This window comes from Varanus komodoensis, unplaced genomic scaffold (genome assembly GCF_004798865.1).
Source record: "Varanus komodoensis strain SLA01 unplaced genomic scaffold, ASM479886v1 scaffold4, whole genome shotgun sequence".
In the NCBI taxonomy this organism is placed as follows: Eukaryota; Metazoa; Chordata; class Lepidosauria; order Squamata; family Varanidae; genus Varanus; species Varanus komodoensis.
Genome location: NW_025335941.1, coordinates 11,873,934 through 11,899,328, shown reverse-complemented (window position 1 = coordinate 11,899,328; position 25,395 = coordinate 11,873,934). Strand labels below are relative to the sequence as shown.

General features: G+C 41.2%; 1 protein-coding gene across 1 annotated transcript in view; it reads right to left on the bottom strand.

Moving 5' to 3' along the window:
• Window positions 1–25,395, bottom strand: part of DSCAM (DS cell adhesion molecule) — a 377,225-nt gene that overhangs the window by 70,105 nt on the left and 281,725 nt on the right. Inside the window, exons 15-20 of the mRNA XM_044441999.1 lie at window positions 23,028–23,195; window positions 17,378–17,448; window positions 15,856–16,096; window positions 11,960–12,106; window positions 10,156–10,311; window positions 2,966–3,099 (exon numbers count right to left, since the gene is read on the bottom strand). Coding sequence (XP_044297934.1) covers window positions 2,966–3,099; window positions 10,156–10,311; window positions 11,960–12,106; window positions 15,856–16,096; window positions 17,378–17,448; window positions 23,028–23,195 — 917 coding nt within the window. The remainder of the gene's footprint in view (window positions 1–2,965; window positions 3,100–10,155; window positions 10,312–11,959; window positions 12,107–15,855; window positions 16,097–17,377; window positions 17,449–23,027; window positions 23,196–25,395) is intronic.

Below are 25,395 nucleotides of genomic sequence, written 5' to 3'. Positions count from 1 at the left end.
GTCCCATGTGGCTTGCTGATAAAATTACACTTTCCTTGACTAGCAGAGAGATATATGTAGTGTCTCTCTCTCTCTCTCTCTCTCTCTCTCTCTCTCTCTCTCTGTGGGGGGGAACCTACACAGCTGAATATTTATTTATTTTATTATTTATTTATTTAAAGTTTTTATATGCTGTCCCCTTGCTATATAGCCTGAGGACGGCTCACAGAAATAAGGACTTCACGGGTGTTGGGGAAAAGTCCCGATTTGTTGCAAGTCCCCTGAAATAATCATAGTGAGGTCAATTTTAGAAAGTAGTAATCCATGCAGTCTAATCCCAAGCGAAAACATTCAAAGGTTTGATTAGAGCATGACCATTACTTTCCAGTACTATGAAGATAAATGAAAATCAGTCAAACTGAACTGTGCAGGTAGAACAAAAACATCAGAGCAGCAAGATTTATGAAGTGGCTCCAAACATGGATGTAGCTCAAATATGTAAGCCATGGAAATGAGCTTAACACCCTAGGAGAGGCAACATAATGAGAATACTAGCTTGGAAACAAAATCCAGTTACTGAATGTACCCTATGGTGGTTAATCTCCCTGAGATATATGCCAACTGTTTCAGTAAAGAAAAAGGGACTAAAAATGTTGTATGTCTGAGCCTCATAAAGGCAGGGGTGCCACCTGGTGGCTACTTTAAAACAGGCCAGACAAAGTATTTTCCAGGCATTTCTAACCTCGCAAACACAACGAAGAGCGATAAAATTAAACCAAGCCTCTTTGGACAGTAATAAATCTGCCAGCAGTCAATGTTGTAAAACCAACACACTGCTCAATTTTATTTTAATGGAACCAAATCATCTGGGTTTGCATAATAATGGTTATTAAATTGATTTTATCCACTCGTTCAAGAACAGAATCTGTTGCTGTACTCTGAGGTCTCTTGGCAATACATAATACAGCTGGTAGGTTGGATGGCTGAAGTGAGAAAAACAGATTAATAACATTTAAAACCCAACAGGCTAGCAAAAGACTAAAATGTGTTAAAATGCTTTTGACACATTTCATTTTTCTGGAATGTGGTAATTTTTTTCTGCTGTATTAAAAAATCACACAGACACATGGATGCTTAGAAGTAAATTGCAATTACTAAATGTTATATTCCCAGTCCAAAAGCTACCTAAGCAATACTCTTGCATCTCCCTTTACCCAAGAATTGATTAACAAACCTCAACAAACCTTGAGTCCTGAGAGTGCTAGATGCCCCTGAGTGCTGGCGCATGGCGTTTTGCTGTCTGAGGCAAAGGACCAGATCCTTCCCACTCCATTCTTCCTACAGAAGCTGAGTGGAGCAGCAGCCAAATATTCCTCCAATGTGGGGAACAGCCAGGGGTTTGTCGCTGCTTCTACCAACACATCACTCACTCACTCACTCACTCACTCACTGTGAGTAGAGCCGGCTAGAACCGGGGGTCAGACTAGATGGCTCGAGAGACCCCCTCTTATTCGCTCTGTTTCTATGTTTCTATCTGCCTTCTATTGCTGCCCCTGACTGCATATGTGCATGCACCACAATTTGAGTAATGGAAAGTATGTAATACCTGGAAATCAGGAATATTTCATCAGCTGTTCTGCTAGTTTATTTGTATATGGCATGTGCAAAATTCCCATGCCTTACCAGTGAAAGTACACAACCAGACTAGAAATACCCTGTAGATTGCACAAATATAAGAACTGCTAGATCAGACTTACAATGCAGTCCGGTGTGTGTCTTCACGGAAGTCAGCTCCATTCAGTTCATTGGGGCTTGATCCCAGGATAGCGTGAATAGGACAGTAGCCTAAAGCGCTATCTAACGATGAAGCATTCAGTCTCCAACAGCAGTGGAATTCGGAAACTATCTTTTTCAGAAGTTATTTTTCCTTAGCATCTCATTGCTTGGTATGGTGATTCTGTTGAGCTTTCATAAGTGACTGCCATACTTTTATAAACTATTTAATGTAGGCTAATAATGCTGCGTGAATAGTTCAATTTTCTCTTTACAAATGCTTGAATTTCTTTGACTCATTTTTGAAAGCCGAATTTGTCCTACTGCATGAAGCGAATTTTCCCTTACTACAAACTGTGCAATGTACAGGAGATCAGTGATCAGTTTTCCTGGTGCTTCTTTTTACACAGCTGCACTTGTGTGCCTGATTTTGACAGGAGCATCGGTGCAGGCTGCTTCAGAGTCTGTTGCTGGCGGAATTCTGAGTGCTGCTCATCCCTATCCTAGAAAAAAAGGAGTCCAAAGGGGACTGAAAGACCTGAGTAGGGTTACGATAGCTGCCTTCAACAGCTGAAGGCTTTCCATGCAGAAGATGGAGCAGGCTTGCTCAACGTTGCTTCAGAGGGCAGGAGTAGAAACAATGGGAGGGAACTACAAGGAAACCAATTTCTGACAAGCAAAAGAAGAACCTTCATAGTGGTATAAGCTGTTTGACAGTGGAACAGCCTGCCTCAGGAGGTGGCCCGCCATGTCTTAAGGCCATCTCCTGGCCATTGGCCACACTAGCTGGGACTAATAGGAGTTGAAGTCCAAAACAACTGGGGAGCACCAGATTGGGAAAAGCTGCTGTGGTTTTACTTATTTATTAAAATCAGATTTGGTTCATGTAAAGAGTACCCACTACATCCTTTATAAGGTAATGGGAACTATGCTGGATTCTCTGGCTGGTTTTAAGGGAGTGTGTTACTCGCAGAGGACAACAGCGTGAGGAAGGAAAGTTTCCTTACTACAGCAGGAGACTGTCCTTCCCTTTTGAACCACAAGTGTCTCTGTGTTTCAGGTTTTGGGGGCAGGAGTTGGAGGAAATGAAGAGATTGTAGAATGATATCCCCACCCATCCCCAGATGCAGTAACCAAAGTCCCGATTTTTTAATTCAATTCAATTCAATTCAATTCAATTCAATTCATTCATTTATTGCTTTTGTTAACTTACTGTGGGATATGGATGAGAGCAGAATACAGTGTACTTTCTGATGACACCATTCAATTTTATGGGAGGTAGCCAAGACACGAACACAGTGGAAGCCGATGCTGCAGCTGCTTTAACTCCAGCAGGAGGACCTGGAACTGTAACGCAAATCAGTCAATGTACATTGAGGTATGTCAAACCTAACAAGACAGTTGTAGATGGCTCATTCGCACAATCCCCTCAAGCCCGGTTTTTGGGAGAATTACTGCAGCAGTGAGCAACCTGTGAGGTGCCTTCCAGAACCTCTTGCAACATCACAGAGAATATGGTGATTTACCTCTCTGATCAAGCAGTCAAAAACTCATGGATAATAGAATGTCTTTGCACTGAAAAGTAAGCACCATAAATACTTAATTTATAGGAAGGAAAGAATCATAGGACAATAGAACTGGGAGGTGCCATGAAGAGAAAAGCAGTATGCTCATTGTACTGAATAGAAGCAATTGTCAATGGTAACAGTTTTTGCAGCGGTTACCCATTTGAAATGGACAGTGGTGGGGAAATTCTCAGATGTCTAGAAATTTGAAGCTGAGATCAAAGAATTGAAAATCAGCTCCTTTTGAGGCAGATATTCAAAATGCTGATACTGTGTTATGAAAATTGGAAATATTTTTTAGGCTAAGCTCTTCCTTTTTCAGAAAATTACTCAAATGCTTCACAAGTTCTTATTTTGCCTTGTCTTTTATAGACAGATTTGTATAAGCTTTATAAAGACATAGATGTAGCCCAGGCGGATAATGTTGGATTATATTAAAAGAACCAGTCACAGCTTCATAGCAAAGTCTACCTTAGATAGGCTACACTGCCTAATGTATACTTTGTAGTATGTTTTTATTTAAATAAAAAATTTCAACCTAAAAAAAAAAAATTCAACCTAATGTATACTTTCTGTTCACAGAGAGCTACATGTGGCTACTCATCTTTGTTCCAAAGTTCTGCAGTACTAAGTAGAATTTGCTGCAATGACTGATGTATCAGTACATGGGCGCACAGTGCAATCAGTACATGGGCACACGGCAGTGTACCAACCAGAGCTAGATGGGAGGAAGAAGGTGTGGTAGGCACATTTATAAGCCACTCTACCCTGTGTCATCTTGAAGGCATGCTGTTTTTTGCAGAACCATTTATGTTGGCCCTATCAGGAAGGCCGAATATATGGAAATTGTTTATACTAATGGGACTGGCTGCCAGCATGATTTCATTATTTTATTGTATGCTTTACAATTTTCTGTGGGACACAGCAGAAGCAGTGATATCTATAATTTCCCTCAGAAGGTTTATTGATAATATCTATAATTACCCCCAGAAAGTTTATTATCTCCTTTCCAGAGGGGTTATAGTTTGAGAAATATACATGAGATTATTTACAGAGAGAGAAGGGTGGGTAAGAGTAGTTAATTTCCTCCTACCACCCATATTTCTTACCTCTCTTACTCCTTGTATCATAGTTGTGGGCTCAATCTAATTTTATTCACATCTTTATATTCAGGTTTAGCAATATTTCACTTAAAGTATTTTTGTAGCTTTCCAGAGTTAGCCATTGTACTACAACTAATCGGTTTTCCAAACCTAGAGGGTATTTTTATGTGAGAAACCTTTTCCCCCAACTGTCCCACAAATATATACAAATACTCAATCGATTTTTATCAGGATCATTAATGGTATACATAACTACTTCCAATTCTCAACACATCTAGTATATCTCATTATTTTGTATTGAGAAGGTTAATAAAATAAGAATGGTTGATAAAAATTAAGACTGTGTGAATATTAGGGGATCAGGTAAATTTGTTGCACATGTATCATTAATAGTTTAATTAGCCAGTGCAACTAAATAAGAGAGCCAGTGTGGCATAGTGGTTAAGAGTATGGGACCAGGACTCAGACGATCTGGGTTCTAGTCCCCACTCAGCCATGGCGTCAACTGGGTGACTTTGGGCCAGTCACAGACTTTCAGCCCAACCTGCCTCACAGGGTTGTTGTTGTGGGGATTAGATTAAGAGCAGCAGCAGGAGAATTATGTAAGCCACTCCGAATTCCTTGTAAGCATAAACAAAAGGGCAGGATAATAATAAACAAATAATAAATAACATTATGAAATCTCCATATGGGTGATATTTTGAGTTAATTTAGATGATGAAAATAATATTAGCTTTTCACTTAAATTATATATACTTCATATGTTAGAAAACCATGTTAAACTCATTGCTTGAATCAAGATGTGCATATAAACAATATGAAAGAATGTCACCAGCACTGAACACCAGTTCCCAAGAAACAGCTCTGATTAAGTATCCATATTTTAAATCTGCAATTTTCTCCGTTCAGCTGAAAACCCAAAGCAGGAATAAATTCTTATCTCCTCACATTTGTCTCCCCAAAAAATATCTCCCATAAATCCTTGCTGTGAAGAGTCCAATTCATTTTAGCAGAGACTATACATAGCCACAGGGAATGCACTGTTTGACAACACTTAACTAACTTTATTTTAATGCCTACTCATTAGAAATTTTCTCTATTTGTATGGAAAACAGAAACCTGTGTCTTCTAGGTAATTAACTGCTCCATGGGGAAGTTTCATTTATGATTTGCATGGTATGCTAGAATCTGGAGACTTGCCCTTAAAAGTAACTTACTATTAGAGTAATACTGAAATCACAGCAAATATTTCTGATGGAAGTGGCAGATGGCCATCAGATCCTTTCAGATTAGGTGCATTTATTTATTATTAACTTTATAAACGCATGATAAAATCACAAAAGGTAAATATAAAGGAAGATCTTTCTGGGGTGTACAAGCAGTATTAATTCTAATCTAGCACTGTGTCATTATCATTATACTTTTTACATTATACCCCAACCTGCAATGTAAAAACCATTTCCAGAACAACTTACAGAAAAGAAAGCAAAGATATAAAAGCACAACAGCAGTAAATAAGCATCAGAATAAATGCAGATGTTAAAGCATGTCATCAAAGGCTAAGAATGAAAAACCTGAGATCAAGGGGCCTTAGTTTGTACCACAGAAGCCAAGAATGCCCTCTCACCAAGTGCCACATTTCTCACCTGGAAAGGTGGAGGAACTCAGGAGAGGGCTTCCAGATATGTTCTGAGTGAACAGATGGGCTTTTATTAGAACAGAAGAAATGACAAATACCAAGGATTCTATTTGATGGCAGCTTTGCATTAGGAAGTGCTTCTTCTTGCACAAGTCAAGGCATCTGATATTCAAGGATCACACCCTTCTGCAGTTCTCCACAAACACATTCCATTTTGTTCTAGATGGTCCCTGAACATTTAGAAGAAGCATTTGCAGGGGGACCAGGATGGGGGCAATGGGATAGTGCTAAACTTTAAAGTAAAGGTTGAGCCATAGGGAAAGTCTTAATTTAACCCCAAGGACTGCATCCCAACAGGAAACAATATATTGTGGCTGAGAAAGTTCATTCCCCAACCCCAGTTACTGTGAGGAAGGATTGCAGCTAAACTCAGAGGCATTCTGAGAAGATGTTGCAGGACATTCTGAGAAGATGTTGCAGGACATTCTGAGAAGATGTTGCAGGTAGCAGTAGCAGCACTGCTAATCAGCAGCTGCCAATGCTGCATCCCAGGCTGCACTTCTCTAATGTGTTGGGAGGGGCCTTAGCTGAGTAGAGAGGAATTAAGAAACATCCTGTCGCTGATCTATATGAGTGGAAGCACTTTGCACTGGGCCAAACCATCACAGCGTAGAACTCAGAGGCCCCGAGCTGGGTACATCTTTAAGCACATTGAACTGTGCATGGAAATGGCCTGGGGGCCAGTGCCGCAGTTCAGCAGCACTGAGCATTTTTCCCATTGCCCGGCCTCATTTAGCAGCCAAGCAGCTGTCTTTTGCTTGGACTGTTCCATTTGATCCTGCCTTGAGGAGGGCTCTGCACACCCAGGTTGCTCATTGGAATGTGCAGCAAGCAGGAGTTCTGTACTGGAGGTCCGGTGAAGCATGGGATACATGCTCATCGCAGTGTACAGTGGGAGGATGCATCACCATACAGCAGTCCAGCACAGCAGACAGCCAACCTTGAGCACTGTCAGGTAGGAAGAAGAGCCTGAATGATGCTGACAGGTACAGACTGCTGCCATTTACTAGGCTATACTGGTTTGCACCAGCTATGGATCAGGCTCAACAGATCTATCTGCTAAGGTATACAGATTCATTGTTTTAATTAAGGTTTTCTAAGAGATCATTTCTAATGAATGCCATCACTCAAACCCCACGCCATCAGATACAACGGCCCGTGAAAATGCAATTTAAACCTAGAGTATGGAGAGAAAATGAGTGCCTATTTAAATTTTAATGATCAGTGAAATAAATCCTCAGGTGGAAAGACGTTTGGTTAATAAGTAACTGCATTTATAGTTTAGAAGGCACTACAAGCCAAGGGGATAAATGGAGCACATTTGAAAACAACAATATACACAGCAGAAGTTTCTGCTGCATGATATGCTATGAACATTTTGGACAGGAAAAATGTATTTTTTCCATTACAGCTTAATGGGAAAAGGAACTAAATAATGCAAACCTTTAAAAGACTCCTCATTTTATATTCACAGTCAGAACTGTTTCTTTTACGTACATTCAAGTGCAGCCCTGCTTGACCTCTGATGCTGAAAATCAAATACTGAGCATGATAAGAACTATAAGTGCGAACACACATTGCTTCTGAACCCTTTTCCTCAGGGTTTAGTCTTATTTTATGAATTGGGAAAAATATGGGTTCCTTTAATGTTTCAGGCCTTCTCTGTATAGGTCACATTCATGCTAAGAAGGTCTATGATAAATTACTCAAAGGGAAAGTGTGTTTAGCCCTTTGACAAGATGCATTGTGCTATTCATTTCCTAAGGGAAATATTCATAGGATACCAAAAATTAATGGGGAAGTTAATCATGATAGGAAGTTCACAGACAATGCCTCCAGAACATGAAACTGGAAAGCACCCAAAGCTTATCTAAGCCCAAGCCCAGGTACACCAAGGCAAGGGCTTCCATTGCCAAACCTGCATAATCTTAGCCCATATCTTCCCGGTGAGGATGTGCTGCAAACAGAATACAAATGGGCAAGTTGAATTGCCTGCAGAACAATGAGTCAGTTTAATGAAACCATTCTGATGAGTCAAACACATAAGAAGTGCCAGACTGTCAGTAACAGGAGAAAAAGCACTAGCTGACCTTTTGAAAAAGAGGATGTTTATATTAGCAGGCAGACCATTGTTAAAATTGGCCCTCATTTTAATCAATTCATTCAGGTGGATGAGCTCGCTAGCATTTTCTTTCAGGTTACTGTGAAAATGATCTCATTTTTTCCTAGATGGAAAATAAGAAAATTTTCCCAGACAAATCCAAGTGTTCTGAAAAATGCTGGTGTCAGAGTACTGGACTGGCGCTCAAAAACCTAGGATGCAGTCTTTACTCAGCCATGAAACTTACTGGGTGAATTTGGATCAGCCACTGATTCTCTGCCTAACCTACCTCAAAGGCTGTTCAGCAAATATATAAAAAGGGAGACATGGAAGCCAAGGTGAGTTCTCTGCAAGGGTTATTATTGTTTATTGACCCAGTCATGCTTCCCCTTCCCCAAAGCCCTCTCACTCCATTTCCCAAAACCACGTTTGCCCTTGATGAAGGCAGGGCACAAGGATCTAGAATGGTAAAACTCGTTTGAGAGGACTGAAGCAGTCACTTCTGTCTGGCTTTCACCTCCTGGACTGCAACCTTTCTCTACAACAGAGCATATCCTCTGTATTACTCCCAGCTCAGATCCAGTTATCGTAATCCTCTCTAATTTGGCCCAGCCTTGCTCCCTAGCTTTACTTAATTCTGGACTTCTCCACAGTGCTTCCAAGCTCGCTGTGTGTTCTCCACCCCTTAGCTTGGACTGCTTTGATGTAAATATTATTGGCCTGCCTATCTGATCGGGAATCCAGTTACTCCCTCCACCAAACATCTTGAACTCAGTGGAGGAGTCAACCCTGGTATGAGCGCTTCCTTGCTTCCTAAGCTCTAAGAAAGCCTTCTCTAAAGCAGTCCCCAGGACAATTCTTTTTTGAAAAACCACAACTCCCATCAGCCACAGCCAGCATGGCCAATGGATTTGTGGAAGGGAAGCCATACAGCCACAGGTTTGGTGGATTTGTCGTTGAAACCATTTGGATGAACTCAGATTGGAGAAGGCCATCCACGTACACATGCCCAAAGGATGCCACCTACCAACCTAAGAACCTGCAGAAAATCACTCGATCTAGGGCGACCATTTATGAATCACCAAAAAGGAGACATTATTTCACTTCCCCAAAAGGTCAGTGATTTGCACGAAATGTGCATGTGGTAATTTATGTGCACTCATGAAAATTTAGAAATTACTATTTCATTTTAAATAGAAATACAATTTTGTTAAGAGAAGGAAGACTGTGATCAAGTGACCCATATGCCTTGGTTCCAAGGGTGGTACTTGGTACCAAAAAGATTCAGGGCTAACGTTCATGAAAAAAGCACAACTGATTTGCATGTGCTGATTTACCCATGTTGTAAAGTCTTGGTGCATGTGTCTGTGAAAGACCTTTTCTCCTAAAGACACCCCTATTTGTAAAAGGAGATTGATGATGGGGCATTTGTTTGGAAAAGGCATTTCTTTTCAGAAAAAAATCTCCGACAAATGATGGGGGCAGCAAGAAGCAAGGCACATGTGGGCTAAAAGGAGCCAATCCAGGGCCCCCATACCTTTATTTCAGCAAGTGTGCCTGGACAGCAGGGTGGTGGAATAGATGACCTCCCAGAGATTCTAGTCCTATTGGGCTGACCTGGCTCTATTGCTGATGCACAGCTTGAAAAGCAAGTGCATCCCTTCTGATGGTTATCTTTAAAGCAGACTTGGACCAGACAGTCCTTCAAACAGAGGATAACTTCAAAGGGAAGGCAGCCCCCTGGCAGCCCTTCAAACAGACTCTGTAACCTGTAGGAGGGACTGCATGGCTACCTTCTTTATTGCAGATGGAAGCGTGTACACAGCAGAGCATTACTACTTAAGCTATTGTGTGCTGAACATTGAGGGACGTCTGTGAAAATCTAGCAGCCATATTATAACTTGAAATCGTGATCAAGCTTCTTCCAGTTCTTACCATCCTCTTTCGTGCGCGTGAAAATCTGCTCACTCCTAACGCCATCACCAGCTCGTGTGAATGCCAACACTTGGATGCTATAGTTGGTATACTTTTCCAGCCCATCAAGCTCTAATGAGGGCTGTGTAGTGGTAACATTTTTAATTTCTCCCAGCTCTATGGAGCAGAAAATTAAATTGAGTTAGTGACAGCATTATTCTTCTCCCATTGAGTAGTAATTATATTGCTGTGAACATAAGGAAGAAATTGGCAGATTAAAATATGTAACTGTGGCAAGGGTAAAGTTGATTCTGATTATTAAATAAAGATGCTAAAGATCCATATTGTGCATTTAATCATAAAATTTGCAACTGTCATAGCAAGGAAAAAAGAGAAATACTTTTAAATCACTGATGTGCTACTTCTTATGTATGTATATGCATATATACGTAGGGTGTTAAATTATCTGGATTAGATATTATTATTTGAAATTATTACTGATTATTTGAAAATATTTCAGAAAGACAGTACAGGACCCTAAATAAATGAAATTTGCTTTGGAGAGCTGGTTCGGTATAAAGGTTAGAGTATTGGGTAGCAACTCAGAAAATTCAGGTTCTAGTCTCCTGCTATGTGATTCACTGGGTGACTTCAGGCTAGTCACTGACCCTCAGCCTGACCTACTTCACAGGGCTGATGTGAGGATCAAATGGAGAAAGATAAGGTTACATATGCTGCTTTAGAATAAGCAATTAAATAATATATTTAGAAATGGCTACTAAAACATTTACTGGGTCAGACTAATAGGAGAACAATCCTAAGCTGGTAATGGGAACGAAATATCTACCATTTTCAAAGACTGGCTGCTTCAAGTTGTCCAGGGTGTTTTGCCTGTTTTGGGTCTACCACTGGCAAGTTTACTACTGGCCAGAGGTAGAGTTATACCTGCAGATTCCATGTGTATGACAGGACCTTCCAGAATGGACATGACCACCTTTTGCTAGTGAAGCTACTTCCTAGCAATGGAGGGCCTCATTCACCCATTGCTAACCTTCATCCAACGGAAGATCTGAGGCTTAGTATTGCTCTGTAATCTAACTAGCTTAGAATTCTATTTCTGATAAGTAATCAAAATCAACCCATCAAAAGGAAGTTGATAGTATCATAAACTGCTGAAAGATCACCCTACTCTGTATTGATCATCAGCAGCATTCTGTTTATGGCACTACATTCTGATTCCTTCGGTATCATGGAACAGTGTACCTCTTATATTCTAGACTTGAATGCCTCCACAGTTTTCAGTTACGTATGTCTTCATTACCAATGTGTAGTGTAAAACGCAACAAAAAGCAATCTTGATCAGATTGTGTCATTACATTATTCTTTGTTTGTTTAGTGCTTTGCTAATCCTCAAGACTACATGTGTACAATAGGAAAATCCTGCACAAAAAATGGCTAAAATCAGAATACCTATGTACAAGGAATGCTTGGGGGTGTATGTGTTTTTTTCTGAGTGCAGATGTTCACATCAGCAACTGAAAGCTGTAGCAACCTGCACCATCTCCAATTCCAGAATTATTTGTAGAAATTCTCCTAGATTTGTCAGAATTCAAACAAAGTAAAACATGGTATTGTACTCATGGTCGAGAAGAGCATTGGAGTGGAAAAATCCTTGGAAATATAAAAAAATAATGTATGCTGCTGGAAAAATTCTAAAACTGAGACTCTAAAATTCTAAACTTGTCTTTGTGAACCACCCAGACAGCTTTGACTTTTGAGTAGTATAGAAATTAAATAGAGACAATAAATAGACAAAGCTACTTACCTCCATCCAAAAGATTAGCCCAATATATAACCCTAAATCCCTGTAGAATTCCATTGAGGGCATCTTTGGCAAGTGTGGACCAGGTAATAGAGATGGTTTCTGGTGATGTAGCAATGGCTTGGACGTTCTCTGGTGGTGAGCTAGGAACTGAAATTAAGTAATTGCAATTAGCAGTGTATGAGAAATTTATTTTAGTACATTTCTGATTGAGATATATAACTACAGATGACTGGAAATGCTTGTTCCCAGAATGGGACAGGGCAGCAGAACTTTCTGTGAACTCTGCTAACCTGCCCTATTCTGGAAACAAGTGTTGTTTCTAGCTGTTTCTGGGCTGGCTGGTTCTTAGCATCATAGAATAGCATGATCTCCAAGGGCCAAGAAGGCCATCGGGCCCAACACCCTGCTGGTGTGGGATACCAGTTACCCCATTCCACTCAGATGACTGTCCATTTTCTTCTTGAATGCCTCTAATGTGGGAGAGCACACAAGCTCTCTTGGCAACTGGTTCCACTGTCATATTGCTTGGACAGTGAGGAAGCTTTCCCTTGTGTCAAACCTGCACCTGGTGTGCTCGAGGACCATTCTGTACAGACACTGGAGCTCATTGCTCTATGAATCTGCCACTCCTGTTACTGCTTCTCCACCGCTGTCACTTCTATCCAGGTCAGCAAGAAGATAACCTTTGGCCAGTATGGTAGAATACAGGATGACTAATTGGTTTGCAAATATATTCTAGGTAAAGCAACATATCTGTTTACAGGGCCTGGGCTGAAAATTCTGATACATGTTCTAAGAATTTTCTTTTTCTAAGATTTTCAAACTGGCCCTCAAGAAAATTTGGGAAATAACGCCTCATGTTGCCACCTGTTTATAAGGTGGAGAATGTCACATGGAGCTAGGGATCCAGTTTTAAGATTGTTCAATATTGTTCTTTGAATATTGTTGAAGGAAATAATGATTTGATCCCTTCTCCTTTCTCTTCTGCTCTTAGCCTATTGCTTCTTTCACCCAACAGCATAAACTAATATAATTTTCTTCAGTATTAACCGAGTTAAAATTTCATAGCTGATAATTTTTAGAGAATTTTGCTGAGAATTCTTGTATGATCCTGTACCTAACTGTTGCAGAATTTCACAGCTGCCTTTAAACACCTTTTCAGATTTTTAAAAAATGTTTTGTTTTATTTTACTTTTATTTGCAATAGGGTAGTGAAAATGTGGGAAACAAAGTGGAAAAATTTGGAAGGCATTTTTGCTAGAATGTGACCATTTTGAATATTTAAGTAAATAATGGACAGTGTATAAACTGACCAAAGCAAAAAGTGAATCAATGAAGTATCAATGAAGTGGGCAAGCAGGAAGTTGCTCCAGAGCAATCTTCCTCACAACTGAAATGGAACGGACAGCTCAGATTGCTTCTCTAAGGTCAGAAAAATGACCTTAGAATGGACAGCTCAGATTGCTTCTCTAAGGTCAGAAAAATGACCTCAGAGCAGGGTGAAAGGGGTATTCTGATTGCCAGAAAGGGAAGAAACTGGAGAGGTGAGGATACAACAATGCCCTCCAGTCTCCTTCCCTTCCTGCTGAAGCAATGTCACCAAACAGGCCAAAAGGACCTCCAAGCAAAAAACAGGGAGATCAGGAGGTGTCTGGGGAGGTAAAGAGACCCTCCTTTAACCCTCATTCCCAATCAGCTTCAGCCCAGCAGCGCACAGGAAACTTGGAAGTTCTGAGTTCAGGGTTCTGGGTACCATCTACAGGACTGCTTGATGTCTGCAGTAACAAAATAGTTCAAAGCTCTTTTAAATACAGTGTCCACAATCAAGAGATCTTTCAACACATCAGACTTCCATTTACTAAAGGCTAGAGAACATGATCCATTAGAACTTGGAATCTTTTTCTCCTACCAGAGCATTCTTTTGCAGATCAAATGCAAACAAAAGAAACAAACAAAAAAGCAAATGAAAAAACAAAAGCGAAAACACATACAACACACACAAAAAACATGCAAAAAACAAACCCTAGACCAAAATAGAACATGAGACTGAGCGGAAGCTTGTGAAATCTTGTCTAGATTGATCATTACTGTTTCTCTCATGCCTAAAATGTTTTGCTTTCTGTGTTTGTATGCATATACATTTCAGTTGGAACAATGCAATCTAAAGTGCTTCCTTGCTCCTACAAGATTCTGGGAACCAGTAACAAAGCATTACAATGCCAAGTGCTATATCTCAGTAGCATCAGTTTTACATATCAATCCAAAGTGTCAACATTCAATACAGTTTTTATATAAAAAAAGCACCCATACATTTAGAAGTTTTGTATTATTTAATTAGCATACAAAGGGAAATTGCCTGAACTGATATCATTTGATAATTATTTTAAGAGCACTCTGACTACTTAATCATCTGAGAATCTCTCTCAAAGGATCAAGCTTGACTTGTTATATCCGTGCTTGGCTCTCCACGATTTTCTTAGCTGGCTGAATAATTTCCATTTACCACAAGAGGGCTCTCTACCACTGCTTAAGAACAGCACTTAGCGCTTTATCTCAATTACCTAGAAATACATCGCATGTAATTTAGTTTTGCCATTCTTAGAAAGTGTCATGTGTCATTGTAAGCTAGTAGTACATTTATTTATTTATTTTAGTCATGCTGTGGACCTCAGCAAGGCAAGATACTTTCAGATTTCCCTCTGTGTCTCTCTCATTTCCTTTGTAGTTCTTAACAGCTAGAGGAGGTGTTGGTTCACTCCCTCTACCCCATCTAACCTGTGCCTTTATCCCATGGTGGGATGGGGTCATGGGGCAGACATTCAGATACCTTTATGATGTCTATATGTTTGTTCCCATGGCCAAAGCACTCTGTGTGTCTGTGTGTGTTGGGTGGGTGGGTGGGAAGTAGAGCAGGAAAATAGCAAGGGAGAGAAGGGATCTCCCAGGCATATGAACTGAGAGTATGTTCTTAAATCTCCAGAATTTGCACAAAAGCACTATCACTCATATATGGTGCCCTCTGTTAGCTAGACACTGCACCCTCTTAGGCATGTATGAAAAACTCATTTCAGCTCAGAAATCAAACATGTTCTCATTGTAACTGGGAGCATTTTTTAAAAAAAAAGACTTGCACATTTCTGAAGTTGGGACCATGTTCAAACACATTGTATTCACTCCAAGCCAAGCTTCACAGTGACATTCAGAGAATTTCAGCAAGCTCAAACATCCATGGTTTGCCTCTCCATACAGCTCCATCCAGGTGAGAAGCAATACACAAATCTCATATGCTGATGTATATCAGATTCAGTGCTGATATAAACTCAGAATTGCAGTATGTTGTTGAGGGACTACTTCTGAGGTTCTGGGTGTTGGCTATGCCAGAAGCGATGTGAAAGGTGACAGTGCTGCTGTTTCTCACATGGCAAGTAGTCAAGGGAAAAATCAGTGTCCAGATTCAGGGACCTATTTATTCGGTACAGGATTCCAAAAATCCGGTATTACACTGAGTAAAGCAGTACCATTAAAAGCTATTATAGCAGTTCAAAATTGTCCATGGGGCTCCTGGAGGACAATATCTCAAGGGAAGCATTTTGATAAAAATGGAGGTAGAGGAGATAGGTATTCAGTTTTCACATTCCAAAACATTCCACACTTTCCAAGATGGGGAACACATTACCATAAAATATCCCTCTGTTGTGGCAAATTCCTTTAAAGAAACAGGCCAACTTTCAAGGTCTCAAAATCTCAATTTCAATGACATCCTTTCCCTACAGCTAAGGTCCAGTCGCAACACATACTGACACTGAAAGAAACAGATAATCGAAAAATATGGAACACCAGCACATGATCCTGTGTTACCTTAACCTGACTTAAAGAGACTTCTACATGCTACCTACCATCCTCAAGAGTAGTAGTGATAATTTCCTGAGATGATGGTCCTATTCCAGCTCGATTGCACGCCTGCACCACCATACCATATTGCGTGAATTTTTTCAGGTTATCCAAAGTATACACTTCACTGTCTCCAGTGGTATCGATGCTGATGATGTTGAACTGGAAATTGCCCCCTGCGCTGTATTCTCGGTAACCAATCTGGTATCCACGAATAATTCCATTTTGCAAGTGTTTCTTTGGAGCCTGGAGAAGATACAAGTTTTACCAACTTGAAATGTAAAAGAGTATTACCATCGTGACCGTCATAAATTATAGGTTGAGAATAGCTTCTGCTCCCAAAGTCCATGGTGCTAAAAGTCAGTGTTGACGTATTGGTTAGTTCTATGTTTATGACAACAAGTGAAGAAAGGATGCCAAAGCATAATTCATAGCAGCAATTCTAGTGACAAAGCACAACTAAGAATCGTTCTTCCCTTCTCAACTACAGGGAGCTTATAGCAGAAGCTATCACTACAGTGAATCCTCCCAAAACCAAGATGATCAATGTTGATTGTAAATCCATTTCCATGATCTAGATTTCCAAAAGTGGTGCTCTTAGGATTCGATTTAAAGCTCCCCTTTGAATCAGAAGAGCACTGGCATCAGATACTACCTGAGGTCCCAAATGGCAACAGAGCAAGACATTTTTTCCCAGTACTGATGATGACCAAAGGGGTTGTTGATGTTTGCTGACTTGGTTTTCAAATAAATTCTGGTTCTTCTTGACATTATCAGAAGCAGCCAGTTATGTTACATTGCTATCTATGAATATATGCATTCTATTTCCCAGCTCAAATTCAACTTTCTAGGAAGATTTCCCCTCTTTTTCTTTTTTGGGTGATTCATTCCTTTATTCAAGTACAACATTAAAGGGGTAAAAATTCCCCATTTTCTGTTCCTTAAAATTACAAAAATTCTGTAGCTTCATAAAAGATGAATACAAAACTTTTATTGTTGTTGGACTGTTGTTCTGGTTCTATATTCTTATGCATAGATGCTTTTCTAAATATGGCTCATAGAAATGTGCACTGCCATTTAAAAGCCCCGCTGTCATTTTCTAAAATTGGTGTCATCTCATGGGGGAAGGTAAGCCTGCTGTCATGATCATGGCATGGGAACCACAGTGCTTACTGTGAATCCAGCCACTGAGTCTGGCCATGGTGGTATAAAGCCTCTACACAAGTAATAGCCTAAAATCGAGTTACTTATGTACTCTTTCTCTGCACTGCAGCTGTGTATCTAGTAATAAGATGTTCAAAAGGGCACAATTATAAGCACATATAATTGCATGCAAATTTAATTTAGCATGCAATTACATCCAGTTGCAAAGTAATTTTTGAAAATCTAGCCACAAGCGTTGGGTGTATAAATTAATCAAGCAAAGTATCTCTTTTTTGTTTAGTCTTGTGGGCTTCTACCACTATAACACAAGCTGCAAAGTTGAAGAGGCTTGCTTCTCCCTCCCATCGTACATTGCTTATTTACCTTCCAGGTAACCCTAATGCTTTGTGAAGAGATGGGCTCAAGCTGGACGTCTTGAGGTGGGCCATCAGGAGCTGGTGAGAAATGAATACATGCATCAGAATGCTAAATTCTTATCTGCTCTACAAAAAACAATACATCATCCCTCTAAGATGCTGGTATATAAGCAAAGGACTTTTGGCAGGTAAAACTACATAAAGCAATGGAAAGAGTAAGCAAGTACAGAAATGATTAGCGCTCTGCTGCTTTTCTTTCTGTCCCTTGCCAGATGGTTGCCACTGTGTATGTGGAAAAGCAAAGGAGAATGTATAGCCCCCTCCACATGTCTTCTTCCCCATTTCTGCAACTCCCCCCATGGTGTTCTAGAGGCTGCACTACTGCAGTGAAAACTACTGCTCTTCTCTTTGGGTAGGCTCAGAGTCAGGCTACATGCTATGTGCTTAGCTGAGCCTGATCAGTTTCATTACTTTAGTACAATTGTGCATAGCCCAGATAAACTTTGGGACCAGCACACCCTGGTAGGAGAGGACAAAACCACCGCACTCCTATCTAAATCCCCAGTTTCTGGTGTTGGGGATATGTGGGAATTATCTGCATGTATTGACTCCAGTGGAGATTTTTCCCTTGCATTGTGTGTGAACATTGTGTGTGGGACGTTAAATTCTCCCCTTCCCGTGCATGCTGGTCCTGATCTAAATCAGGGCTGAGTGCCGTTACACTAAAGAAAATGGCCAGGCTATGCTACACACAGTGCAATTGACTCTGCAAGTTGTTTGCCCCTTAGGACCCTGATCCACCATGAGGGGCTGCAGGAATAACCACAGAGGTGAGTGGTGGTAGGGGAGAGGCAACCGTCTCTTCCCTTCACACAATGGTAATTACAGGGCAAGAGGAGAACACCTGAATCAAGCTGCCAAAGGATACCTGACATATCAAAATGCAGTGCATCCATATCCTGACTTTGCTGACACACTCCCCTGAGAGCGTGCAAGCAGAGGAACGCATGGAAGGGACTGTTACGGAATTGCAGAGAAATTCAGATGAGAGGTGATGAGTGGAATATGTCAGGTGAAATGAAATTAGTTAGGACATTATAGATTGCCCAGGGATAATGTTATTCCTGTACTACAAACCCATCCATCCATTCATCATCTATCTCACCCATTTAATTTCTATTAACTTTCCTTTACAAAAGATTCAGGGAAAATAAATACTATTAGGTGCAAATATACTTTGTGATGGGATCCTGAACCTAAATTAAGAGCACTTCTGGTACAAAAATTCATAGGCTGGATTCTGGTAACCACAGAATCATGCCAAAGTATAGTGTATGGCACACATTCCTGTGTGGAAAAGCTATTGTTTGCACATGCCAGCCACACACTTTAATCCAGTTTTGCCACTTATTTGGTGGCCAATCAGATATCCAGGGAAGCCAAGAGATTCACTGCACTTGCTGGGAAGCAATCGCTTGCCCATGCAGTTATGGGCAGCACAGAGTCATGCTCTCCACTTATCCCACTTCATTGTATTAGAACGTCAAAGAGAGTCTGACCATATAGCTAAGACTATATGAGCATGTACTCCCTGTGGTCCATGTCTATTAACACAATGTTTATTTTTTTAAAGTCTGGTATAAATATTCTATTTTATTTCTTCATAAATAAAGGAAATCCCCTTTAGGGCTCTTCTGCAATCTCAAATTTCACTCACATGGACATTACTCACACTGCCCAAACCTGTGCGTATTTACCCAGAAGTAAGTCCCATTCAGTTCAGTTTCACTTTGCCCCAAGTTAGCGAGTATAGGATTAGAGTCTTAATTTAAAACAGGGTGAATGATTACAGAACACCAATAGGAGTAAGAACTAGAAAAACAAACAAAGAGGGAGATATAAAGGTGTGGATCCTAAAATAACTTAAGTTCATGGAAGGAAACTTCTTATCCATCCTACCTCCCTTAAAAAAGTTCTATGAAGTATTGGTGTAAAAATCTCTCTGAAGTACTGGGGAAAGGTTTAACAATGTGAGATGGTGTCCAGGGAGGTGGGGAATCACTTGAAGTCAGGCTGGCATCCTAGGACATGTTATCATATAAAAGTCCCTGGAAAGAAAGCTTCTCTCGTTGTTCAGGGAGGCAGGAATTACTTGGTCCCAGGGATGCAGGAGGCTGCTAGAGTGGGGTTGGAAAGCAGCCTTAACTTTGGATACCATCCTACAACTGAAGGAGTCCTCTGAGGTCAGAGTGCTTCAAGTATCCAACATCCTGTCAGAATGGGGTCCTCCAGCAGGGACACTGCTAGTTTTGAGCACAGTCCAGGCAAGTTGTTTCCTGAAGGGAAACACCAGGCCCTGCAGCCACAACCCAGTCCTTCTTTCCATCCTTTCTCCCTGTAAAACAATCAAACAATGAACGGAAATATCTGGGGGTGGTAGCAACAGCCACTCCTTCTCAAGCATGTCATTTTAAAGTACTGTTGTCTTTACTTGCATTTCGAGTAGCAGCATCGTTCAGATGTCATTTTGGGGGAGGGGGGTACCATAGCTGAGGATGTCAGAACAGCCATGAAAGGTAGTATTTGTGTTACTCCTGTGCCCCAAAGGCAGCATTGGATTGGTTCAGGCCACTGCAACTCCAAGTGCAAGTATAAAATATCTTTGCTTTTAATATAGCATGCTGCGCAGCCCCCCAGATTCCAATGGGTGGCTGTCACAGGGGTTCTTTCCATGAACAGTCAGCTGGGCTAAAAGGAAAGGGAGCTCAAAGGGTCCTTTAGGGCCCACGGGGCCCCGGACCTGCACCCCATGGACTGGTGCTGGATGCATCGCAACTGGTGAGGATCTTTTTTGCCCATCCATTCTCCAAACACTGTTTTTGCATTAGACAGGCCTCCAGGCATGTCTGATACACTTCCCTTGCTGGAGGCCATGCCTCAGAGACCTTTAGGATTGGCAGATCCATGGCTGCTCCCTGCCCATCTCCATCCAACCCACTGAAAGTCTCCCTTCTTCTCGCTCAGGCACCAGGAGAGGGAGCTACCACACAACTTCCCATGATGCTGGGAGGTGCTCAAATTTCACCTTCTGAGGCCATCGCTCCCTTGAGGAATTCCACAGAATCCATGGGAAATGCTACAGGAGGAACGCCACAGCATCCAATGGCCCTTCAGGCACCATCTAAGGACCTCAAGACTGAGCTGCAAGCTTATCTTAGGATCCAACAGTCATAATTCCCAGACAACAAGAAACATGCCAACTACCATTTCTAGGTATAAGGTTTGCATTTCTTCTATTAGTCCTTTAAGGTGAAGCAAGACTTTTGCTGCACTGCTGGAAACAGTAACATTTCCATTCCTTGATGGGGAGAGGTGCTTGTATTAGCGGTCAGGGGGAGGGGCAAAAGAGCTTATGAGAGCCAAGAAAAGTGACCAGCAAATTAATGGAAGGGCTGTCTGCACCCCACAATTCCAGGCTTGCTGGAGGAGTAACCCTTCTTGTATTTTGGATAGAAGAGGAGAGCAGGCTGACACCACAAAATGTACAAGATGCAAGGTACACCTTGCCAGTTTCCCTCCTCCAACGTTCTGTTTAATATTTAACTATGTTGTTTTACTAAAAGCCTTCATTATGTTCTCTGCCCTTAGGCTTCTCCCAGATGTGTGGGAATCCATACTCATTTAGCACGCCTGAAGTAAAAGCAGTGGAGTAAAATAAACAATGACAAATGGTGGCACAGCCATGCATTGTGCATGTGTTCCTCGCCGATACCAAGAGAACCAGTCCTGGGTCTCTGCTGAAGGTCTGGTCTGCTCTCCTCTCCGGTTTCACCCTAAATAAATCTGTTACTTTTGATGGTGGCACCATATAATTGACCTTTCACTTGGAATGGACAGCTTTGTAATGAGAGCAAAAGGATGGGTCACTCATCTCAAAAATAGGCCACACAGCAGAGAATATAATGTGACGTTCAGGTTGCACATTATTATGGGGAAGCTAATTTGCAAATTAAGGTCAGTTGATTATGCTGGGATGTTAATTTTCAGATAAATGGAAACATACAGATAGAAATGCTACTGGCAATTTAACTGTGTGTGCATGTATGCACATGTGCCTTCATGAGAGACAGGAAGGAATGTGCATAAATACAAAAACATGTATTCATTTTCATGTTTATTAAAATATTCACAAACTGATGTGAAAATGGGCCAAAAAAAAATACATGCTTCAAAAAGCTTAAGTAGGAAAACCCAAAACAGAAATCCTCATCTTGATGCATTTAATGGTTTTACTTTTTTTGACTGGAAAAATACTTCATCCCGTTGCATTTACACATTAGGGAAAAATAAATTATTACAGTTTTTTTCTTCATTCATAGCTGGAGGTAAAGAGGAAAGGGGAAAATGCATGTGATATAATTGCTATCCAAGTTGCTAGTTAACATGTACTGTGTCTGAAAGGAACAAGCAGAGGAAACATAAAATCAAAAACATATCCAACTATAGTCATATTCTGCACCTAGTGTTTATATAGTTTTTTTAGCCCTGCCTCTTGCTAATCTGATTTTAATGGGCTATTTAATCAATGGTTAATTTAATGAAGATTCAGAGACTAATTGCACAAGGATTCACTAATGCTGAATATTTTCAGCTGAGAAACTTATTACTAATTAACACTGATATACCTACTCCAGAGCTTGCTTGCTTCATGCTTTTTTCCTCAACTTATCACACCAATATTCCAATCCAGTCTTACGCCTTGACATCTTAATTTGCACCCCACAAGACACTTCCCTTATAGTAACCCTTTCCTCACAAGATGTCCCACCCATTCTTATATCTACCTATTTCTCTTTTCGACTCCATCAGCAGGGCTATTCCTTTCCTTTAGAGGGAGAGAAGTGGTGCAGGGACAGATGAGGAAATGGTGGGCAGCCACCCTGCCCCGTGGCCATCATGGTAGCCTTGGGTGCAGGAAAAGGAAAGCCAGCCTTTTCAAATTAACCCTCATGCCTGAATGAATAGCTCCCTTGAGTCCCCAGGCAAAAGTAACTTTGGCTCCCTCACAACACCTTCCCACCTGAAAGGAACATTGGCTTCTTAAGGAAGCTCAAGAATAGCATCAACATTAAAAACAAAACAATTTCATCTTAAAATAGACACCACAAACTACAAAAAGTAGTGAAACCTGCTATCATCTCCTTACTCTGTACCTTCATGTTTGGGCTGTACTTGCCGTACGCACTGAAATTTCCAAAGTCAACAAAAGTCTTTAAGCATGAGTTTCAATGCCATTTATTTCAATGTGAAGTGTACTTAAGAATACAGCTTTATGACCTTGTGATTAGAAGTTTCCTCAGGCAAAGTTCTCAGACAAAAAGATTAAAGTGGCTGAAATCCAAGCCAATTTTAAGTATAAACTACTGTTTATTTAAGGGGTTTACGTGTAGGTGCAAGCACCTAATGTTACACTTAAATTTGAGTGAGATTATCACAATACTTTTCTACTGAGGAATTTTCTTTGTGCCTGCATAACCATGTGTCACATGCAAAGCTTCCTTGGCACAGTGTCAGGTGGTTAAAAAGCCAAAAATGCTTACATCCCACAATGAATGCTATTTAAGATTAGGTTTAATTATGGCCAATGTAGAACGTACCTGCTTCATCTGTGGTGATCGTGAGCTCGTTGCTGGCCTCACTCTTGCCAATGCGGTTTTTGGCATACATACGGATGTTGTAGGTGGAGGAAGCATGAAGGTCAATGATAGTGGCCTGGTTCAGCTGTGGGGAAACATCTTTGGTTCTTTGGACAGAATCCCAGGAGTCTATTTAAAGGAAGTGTGGGAAAGATAATCAATTGTCCTCCATTCCTTTGTTTCTTTTTCTATTTGTTTCAAACATTTAATGGGAAAAAACAGCACTGCTTTCAAAGATAAACAACTTTAAACCTTTCAAAGATAAACAAAATGAAGCACATTCAGTGGGAAAATTATATTGTTTCTTGGCTGGATGATTCACGCAAGGACCTAAATTTATCCTCCACTGACCAGGACACCTTGCTCTTGCTGCAGTATAGTAGCATGGCTACCCAGATGCTTCAGGGAAGTTTGCAAGCTGGAAAAGATGGTCATGGCTCCGTAGGCAGGGGCTGGGCTGAACACACACAAGGGCTGTGTCTTGCACTCCATTTCATCTGGCTGAGGCTGTCTTGCTGAAGAGACCTCTTACAGGGCCACCCACCACTCTAAAGCAGGGAGCATGGGCTGAACAGTCCTCTGCTGGAGTGGCTAATAACACCAGGCCCAGGACTTCAGGTCTGGCTAAGCCTTCACATGCAGAGGCTCTTGAAGAACTGTGACAGCCCTTGGTGAGGATGAGCATGTGAAGATGCTGCTGAGCAGGGTGTGTGGGGCAGTGAGGATGTGGCAAAAGCCATTCAAACCTCTCCCTCATTCGACTCCCCTCAACCAAGGGGCTTCTCAAATGGCCCCCACTAAACCTCTGATGCTCAGCCTGGAGAAGTTGCTCTATGCAGGCTTAACACATGCTTGGTGCAGAAGGGAGAAAGGAAGATGTTGCGATTTTGATGCTGGCATTGTTGTGAAGCTTGCCAGAGTCTGTCCCTCGAAGGCACTCTGCTCTCTTTCATTGCCTGTCTGCATTGGCACAAGACTTTCTTGTAGCACCAGTCCATTTCCCCAAGAACTCACACAAGTTCTAACCAGGAGAAGTGTCCCTTAACTAGCCAGCCCTTTAGGTTGTGCAATGGGTTCTGCTTTTAACTTTTCAGCAGGTCAGTGTTCCAGAGCTACTGAATTTTACAAACAAACGTTTGCTTACTGCAAGTATTTTCTGGCATTCCTTGCAACAACAATGGCTTTGTTTGCAAGTACACTTCAGCCACTTTCTCCCAAACCCAGAAAATGGCTCCTCTCTTACTCTCCAAATAGCATTCATTTTATCATTAACATGTATCTGCCGCATTCTTTGCTATAAGTCCATCAAGGCAACATGCAAGAATTTAAAACAACAGCACAATCCTAGGTGAGTTTCTGTGTCTCCTAGCCTTTCTCACCCAGCTGAAACAGCTGCAGGATTATTTCCGAAGAAACAACACAGCTAAGCAGTGTCACAGTAAAAAAATAAAAGTCTTTCTGTGTGAGCCATGAGGCAGTGGGGACTAAGCTGTCCTGCCTTAGCCGCAAACTCTACTTTTGCATTTGTCTAAACCAACTACTGCTTCCAATCCCAGTCACTGGCAAACGTGGCTCCTGATTAACTTTTCCAGGTGGTCAGTGGCCTTCGCAGAAAATGGAATCCTCCCCCATTTTAGCTGTTTGTTTCTGATGATCCCCAGTGCTTCCAGACGAAGGATTAATTTAGACTGCAACCAGTTTGGATTGCCATGAGGGTGCCATGCAGACACCAACACACCTGCACAGCGTGAATCAGTCTAGCATAAGGGTGGGCAATGTGAAGCCTCTGCTATACCCTGCTGCCCCATGAAATGAAGGCTGATTTTTTTCTTGGAGTAGGGGGGCTTAATAGAGGCTACCAAACTCTAAAAAAGGCAAATCTCCTTTTGTGCAATCTAAATTGGAACATTTTAACCCTCTATAATGAACATCATTTCTATTTTTTATTTATTTTGCACCTTGGGAGGGTGCAGAGTCTGGGGGCTGAAAAACAACCAGATCCCCAGCAGTCGTCTAGTACACTACAAACTGATTTTAGAGGGTGTTAAGAGAATGTAGCAACTGGATCGCTAGGTTTGTGCTAAATACTTCCCTTGGGACTTTTCCCTGTTTGTTTCTTCCACAACTCTCATGTTTGTGTGCATATGTGTTAACAGAGAAAATGAAAAAGCAGCCTTGGAAAAGCACTGGGTTCTGAGCCTCATGGGGAAAAGCCCAACACTCTGATCACTGGACCACCAGGCAGATGCCTGTCGATGTGACACATCTGCAAGTATCAGTGCATGGTTAGGAGGGAAAATCATCATGGCTGCTGGTCCCACATGACATT